The sequence below is a fragment of the Poeciliopsis prolifica genome, unplaced genomic scaffold (genome assembly GCF_027474105.1).
Source record: "Poeciliopsis prolifica strain line A6 unplaced genomic scaffold, Auburn_PproV2 SCAFFOLD093, whole genome shotgun sequence".
Lineage (NCBI taxonomy): Eukaryota > Metazoa > Chordata > Actinopteri > Cyprinodontiformes > Poeciliidae > Poeciliopsis > Poeciliopsis prolifica.
The window spans coordinates 1,139,459-1,146,807 of record NW_026562468.1 but is presented as its reverse complement, the minus strand read 5'-3'; the positions used below and the strand labels follow the sequence as shown (position 1 = coordinate 1,146,807).

At 35.7% G+C, this 7,349-nt stretch overlaps 1 protein-coding gene across 2 annotated transcripts; it reads right to left on the bottom strand.

Moving 5' to 3' along the window:
* Positions 1-699: 699 nt before the first annotated feature.
* On the bottom strand, positions 700-6,356 carry mdfic2 (MyoD family inhibitor domain containing 2). Of its 2 annotated transcripts, XM_055022954.1 has the most exons (4): positions 6,225-6,356; positions 6,053-6,140; positions 3,828-3,989; positions 700-1,428 (listed from the first exon to the last, which is right to left on the bottom strand). In XM_055022954.1, exons 2-4 carry the CDS (start codon positions 6,138-6,140, stop codon positions 1,172-1,174), a joined length of 507 nt encoding a protein of 168 aa, XP_054878929.1. In that variant the 5' UTR covers positions 6,225-6,356; the 3' UTR covers positions 700-1,171. The 2 variants fall into 2 exon arrangements, with proteins under 2 accessions (XP_054878929.1, XP_054878928.1); XM_055022953.1 differs by having other exon boundaries at positions 6,053-6,356.
* Positions 6,357-7,349: the final 993 nt, after the last annotated feature.

Here is a 7,349-nt window from a genome sequence, read left to right as displayed (position 1 = left end):
GGCCCACTCAAAAGGGGACAGGCTTCAAGATTTTTTCAGCACTTTACAAAGACTATCATGCTGAAGCTGAAGTGCTTGTTGGCGTGTCATTGTATCAACAGAACAGCGACTGAATGTGCAGGCCAACAGGTTACTTGTTGTAGATACCCACTGTAATAAAGCACAAGGCTGGGAAAAGTGCTTTCCCCATCACAGATTTCTTCTATTTCTGCTCCCTTCACGCCTGATTGTTTCAGATTATTGAAGAAATTTTGACATCAAAGAAAACCCGACTAAATATAAAATGCAGTTTTCAAATGATGGTATGATACAATAATAAAAAAAAAGATTTGTGACTCAACTGACCATGAGTCTTCTACATAAATAGATGTAGAAGACATCTAATGATGTCTTTTACTGATGTTGATGCATTGCTTATGGAGTATTGCAACGCTCCATAAGCTTTGCAATGGAGCAGATCAAGAATCACTCATGAATATGCTGGATGCTTGAAATTAAAAGTGAATCTGGTATCTTGCATTAATTTCTGATTAACTTGGCTGCCTAAGCATTGAGAATTGAAAAGTAATTCTATATATATATATATATATATATATATATATATATATATATATATATATATATATATATATATATAAAAGAATCAGCAAAAGTAACTAACTTGATCTTGCTGTTGCAGAACACTGTGATGTCCACATCTTTGGTCCCACTATATAAACCCCATTTAGAATAGAGAATTAGAATTTAGAATAAGAAGACATATAATTCTTCAAAGACCTACATGGTATGTGATTTCAATATATGGCAAGACAAGAAACAATGTGACAGAGATTAAAAATGACTTCAGCAGAGATTGGTGTATCAAATTGCAAGCACCTTCAAAAAACATAATTCAGTAGCATTAATCGGGAACATTTTCCATAAATGTGTATTAAAACACTTGTCTGTTACAACTGAGTTATGTGCACATTTGATCACGTCATAACAAAGAACAATGATAGTATGTAATTTGTAAAACAAGTTTATTACAATCTCATGACAACCATCTGTGCACACATACATAGAGCTATACATAGGGAAACATCAAACTTATTATTCCTCTTATTATTCTCTGACAATTTGGGTCTTTTAATCCTCAAACGCTGCCTTTCTCACAGACTTTGGGGTTCCCCTAATGGTAGCATATTTCAGAAACCTCCATAGCCAGTTCCAGACAGTCGCTCGCATCTTGGCAGTTCCCAAACAAACCACAATCCAGTTCCACACAAGAGTCATCATCGTCACTGTGCAAAGACTCTCCAGTGTGGACAACATGCCTGTAGCTGCCCCAACAATGATTGGTGAGTCCTTGGCAGCAATCAGGCAGCATGGGGACCATGTCGTGAAAGCGGCAGAAGAGGCAGTTCAGGACAATGTCGGCATAGTCAACTGAGGGATGCAAACATAGAAAATCTGCTCATTAAACCATGGTTTGTTCTAGTTTGTCTTTTCTTCTAGCTGTTTTCCCTGTTCTTTCTTCCATGCAGAGTATTTCCATGTATTCATAGCCTGATAAATGAGGTTACTCAGGGAAACATAATTTTCCATTCCGACATTTGAACTTTTAGTTTTCCTGTTTGTATGGTGAAGTTCTATGGCCACACAAGAAAATAAAAATAAATAAAATTATGAGAATAAAATTATAAAATTACAAGAATAAAAAAGTATTATGAGCATAAAGTCACTGTAGTATGAGAATAAAGTTGAGATAATATGAGAATAAAGTCATTTTATTGCAAGAATAAACTGGTACAAGAATAAAGTACCAGTTTGAGAATTAAGTCAAAATAATGAGAATACAGTCGTAATCTAGGAGATTAAAGTTATAATTGTATTACTACTAATACTGACTCGTGTTTTTTGGATCTTTTTCTTTTTATAATATTTGAAATGCACATTGCTATTAGAGCTGTTATTCAAAGAGTAAAATCTCTGAGTTTTTATGTGCCATTCATAAAAACTCGCAGAGCACAAACACTCGCTATGCAATGTAAATCATCTCAGCCCCCAGCTGCTTGTCTTTGCTCATTTCTTATAACGGTTTAAAAGCTTCTTTTCCTCCCATTCCCATGCATAATTTAGAAAATCATGCCTTCCTCTTATATAGAGAGAGGGGCAAGAAAGCTGCTCAGAGACATCATCGATTACCAGAAGCCTGTTGTACACTTTGTCAGGAGTTTTGTCAATGTGCCTTATGCTTGAACTGAAACAAAGCTTTCCAGCCTCCTTTGCCAGAAGAGGCAAGCTTTAAAGCTTCCCCCCTGGGAGCTATAAAGTGTGAGATCATCAAACGCTGACCATGAGGAGCCAGTGACTCATAGAAGACAATGTCACAGGAAAATCCTCCCAACTTGGCTGCAGAGCTTTTAGAGAGGCCTCACCTCCAAGCTGATGGTTTATTGTCTTTCTAATTGAGCTGGCTTTTAAGAACTGATTACAATCAAATTACATTTTGCAGACAATGCCTAGGCAATATACAGTGTTGTGCAAAAATTATGATGCTGGAATTTGCTGTTATAGCAATAATGTGTTTAATTGAGACTTCATGCTATAGATAAGCAGAGCAAAGCGTGATTGGAAATACATGGCTTCCATTTTTTGGTCAATAAAAATATAAAAAGCATGGCATGTGTTTGAGTTGTTCTTGAGTTAAGACCTTGTAGTGATCTGTAGTGACCTTGTAGCATCTGCAGCTCTTTTGGGATGCGTCTCTATCAGCGTCCTATAGACAGATATTTTTTTGAACATTATTTTTTCCCATAAAAGAAAGAAAAAATCCTGAGCAGACAGGATTGTGTCCACAAAATGACTGGTATAGCTGGACATTCCCGAGTGTCTGCCTTTATGAATATATGAAATATATGCTGATGATCAGAGAATTAAACCTGAGCCAGATTACAGATGTTTTGCATTTGTATTTTGGAGGTGGAAACGGAAACACTAATTTGCGGAGTTGAGTTAAATCTAACTGTTTAGAGCCTTATTTTTGATCAATTTTTTTCAATGTTCTTGTGTTATTTTGAGATACTCATTTAAATTAAATGTATTATTATTATTATTATACCTCCAACTTCATGCCCCCCAGGCCTTTCAAGTTTTAATTACAAGTACATTTATTTAGATGTTTTTCAAAACATATCTGTGACATGATCCCTTTGAGTGAAAAAGTCATTTCATGCAGACATTGCATTTCACTGGGCAGAAAAGGGTAAACAAGATGAATTTTTGGACATAAAATTACATATGCTATCGGTGTTAACATAATTTGAATAAAAGGACTAAACGACAGAGAAAGTCATTCGAAACCACTTGTCAAGACATTCAATCAGACTGTGCTCCTCGGCCACACACAATCTCACCTGATAGGTTTTTGACAGACCATCACTTTTTACATCAACAGTTGGTTCATATTAGGTTACCGTAAGCTCATTTGCTGGGCTGGTGTTTTAGAATATATAATATATTTTTATTGGTTTTTCTAGAATTTGGATAGATTTACTTAAAACCTTTCCACATTTTGTCATGTTATAATCAGAAACATTTATTGGTATTTTATGTGCCAAAAGGGCCTGATCTTGAAAGATTCAGAATAGAGTGAAATATATTGAGGCATTTTCACAGCATCGAGCGATAAACAATATGTGCTATTCATTCTGCAGAAATAATTAACAACAGTTTTTACATCAAAGGAGAGAACTTGCTACAGAAATGTGAGTCTGTCTATCCAGAGGTTTATAAAACAAAGTATAAGTGGAGTAAAGAATGCTCCGCTTGCAGCCTTCACTCACCTCCCATGGTACTCTTCGGAGGGGAAGTCAGACCACTTGTCATGACACATGAAGGAGATTTTCTTTGACTCTCTTTTAGAGGGAAAAGGCTGTCACCTCGCTGCTGAGGACTGCTTTCCCCTTGCTTGTCTTCTGCAGAGGCATTCACACTTTGGAATCTTTCTGTGAAAAAAATAGAAAAAAATATTTCTTTGTATTGTTTATGGTCAGAAGTTCAGAAATAAATATGAACTTTCTTAGTTATGTAACAGTACTTACATAACTTACATAACTCATGGTAAGCTAAAAAGCAACCTGAACATGTTTTACATGAAATACATGATATAATTACACTTATTTTTTTCATGAGATGAAGGAAAATATTTGGTTCTCATTATTATTTACAAGTAAGTGTGGCAACCTCTAAATAAAATCCAATTGTCTTATAATAACCACTAATTCAGGGGTGTCCAAAGTGTGGTCCACAGGACATTTGTGTCTCTTGGAACAATTTTGTGTGGCCCTGTTTGGGGCACTGCGATCTGAAATTCTATGAGAATTTCAATGACAATTTTAATTCTTTAATGGAAAGTTATAGGCACAAATACTTTTCTTATTTTAAGTAGTTTTGTTTCATTGTAAGTAGAGTTGGAAACATCCTGTAACATCCATTTATTAAACTTGTTCAATAGAAGAAGATTTGTTTTTAAAAGAAAATTGTTGTTCTTGTTAGTGGGAATAGACAAAAAGATTTTCAAAACTAAAAAACAGAAAAAATTACCTAAAACGTTTGGAAACTCTCTGCCTTTTGACAGAAATAAAAAAGCCACTTTGTTTCATTAAGAAATATTGCACATTGAATATACTGCTGAGCAGATACAAATTATTTTGAAGTTGGAAAAATAGAATGTCCACTTAGTACTTTCAACTTTGGGATTCTGGCCTCTTTTGCACTAATCCAATTAAGTCCTTAGTGTGTAATGTAGTGTATATAAAGTTGTCCTTTGAAGGCCTTTGAGATTTGTTAGAGAACATTAGTGAACAAGGAGCATCATAAATTGCAAGAAACACAGAAAACATAGACTGAAAAAGAATGTGCATCATTTTGACAGAGAAACATGGTAGTGGCAACATCTTGCTGTGGGGCGTACTCAAGGATCTAAACACAAAAAAAGTACGGGAGAAAGTTATATGCTGCAACAAAAGAAACTGTGCTATATTGGTCCAGTCCAATTCCAGACTCAAATCCAATTGAGAATTCACCAAAAGTTTTTAAATTGATCTTCTGTTCAGTCTGACTGACTTCAATCAATCAATCAAATTTTATTTGTATAGCACATTTCAGCTACCAGGCATTTCAAATTACTTTACATTATAAACACAAAACACAAAGTCATGCAACATAGAATAAAATACCAAGTGTTTTTTTTTTTTTTTCCTTTTCTTTTTGTCACGGAATTTAAATGGTAAATGGACTGAACTTATATTGCGCTTTTCCAGTCATTTTGACCACTCAAAGCGCTTTACACTAGAGTCACATTCACCTATTCACACACACATTCATACACCGATACGCAGACCGGTAGGCAATTTAGGGTTAAGTGCCTTGCCCACAGGCACATCGACATGTGGCAGGTAGCTGGAATCAAACCTACAACCTTCCGATTGCAAGATGACTACTCTGCCACACAACCACAGCGCCTGTTACCGCCGGACTCCGCCGTCCGTTCAAACACGGGTATTTGCCCGTTGCCCCCTTGCAGCTATTTTGCAGATAAAAACCAGAAAAAACATGAAGCTCTGACTATAAGCAATTAATCAATTAATTTAAATATGAGATTAACAATTTTTACTGACAGAGACCTCATAAACCATTTTATTTATACTTTCAGTAGTGCGTGTTTTTTTCTTTTTGTTAGATTTTGTACAGAACACTTGGCCCTGAAACTGGAAGACATTTAAATATCCAAATTAAACACAACAATCAAAAACAATACATATAAGTTTATTAATCTTTGAGAGGACAAAGTCCCAAAAATAAAAAAAGTAATATATTGCAAGTAGCAATATATCATTTGAAAATGGTCATGAAACAACAATATTATCACTTATGAACATAAAATGACTATAATAAAGGAATATGACACTAACTTTAGCTACCGTAATAAACATTTACAGGCCACATAACGATTCAAAAGTAGCACTGAGATATTTTTCACACACCTCAGACCCCTTCCCCTTCTTACCTTCTCTAGCCCATGCAGGCTCGTCATCCTTTATGTTCGCTACTCCTTTGTCTTCCATTTCAGGTTTCAGAGTGGTTTCAGCTGCCATCTGCTCCATTGCATCACATAAAAGAAACGCATCAGGTCTGGCAAACCTGATTTTCTCAAGAAATATAAACATGCAGTTACTCACAACTGGTGGTCAAAACGACTTAATGTCTTCAAAAAATAATAATAATACTAGTAATAATAAAAAAAATGCACCCCAAGGTGGAATCAGGGTGAAAACATTGTATTCTCATCTTGGGTGTGGGAGCAGCTTGCTTTCTCCGTCAGAAGCGAGCTTCTAGGAAAAATGATTCTTTGCCTTGTGAAAGGGTCCATTTGGCCCACTGCCCACTGCTACTGTGAGCTTCTCTAATGTTCCAATGATGTTGGGGGAAAAAAGAATTCTTGAGATCCACTCCTTTCCGAACAGCACGTCAGCTGCATTTTATTAGTTTGAGTGATTTCCTGCTGCGAAGTGATGATGAAGCCAAAGGCAAAAGCAAAGTAGCTCTAAATGGAAGGAAATGGTGTATTCTGCCTCTAATTCCCTTTTCAAATGCATTATTTAGCAGCCGGGACGAACCATCAAGAGACTTGATTATGTTTTAGTAACAGTGCAGAAGTCAGAGAACACCAATCGGCATCAAAGACCAGTTTATCAGCAGAATTGAGATCCATCTCTTTTGGCTACTGTGTGTATGTGAATGATGAAAAGTGAGACGCTTGGATTATTTGCATGAGAAAAATGCACATACCAAAAAGCCATCTAATTTTCTCTAATTAGGTTCATCACTTGAGTTGCATTTTAATAGATGCCTTGCTGTGCTTGCATATGCTCGAAGAACAAGCCATGCTAATTGAAAAATGAAGATATGAGAATATTTGTTGACCGAACACCCGCTATGCTGCGATCAGTGAAAGTAGAACTTTGAAGGAGTCGCTAATCTTAGTTTTATATCGTTTTACAGCACAATACACACTAATTGCATTGTTTTCTGTACTGTTTGTGCTTTTTTCTTTCAATTTTGATAAAAGATTGAAAGAAGATGTAGGATGTTTTGCACTTTATTCGGAAGATGTTTCTTTACCAGGGTGAGGAAAGACGATGGAGAAATTATAGAAGAGAACCAGGTGGATAGCCCAATATTCCACCCAATAATAATTATTAACAATGATGCAAAAGTACAAGTTCTACTGGCAGATTATTTCACTTATAGCAAGACATTCCCTCATGTTGTAGTTGAAATAATCTGCCAGTGAAACTACAACT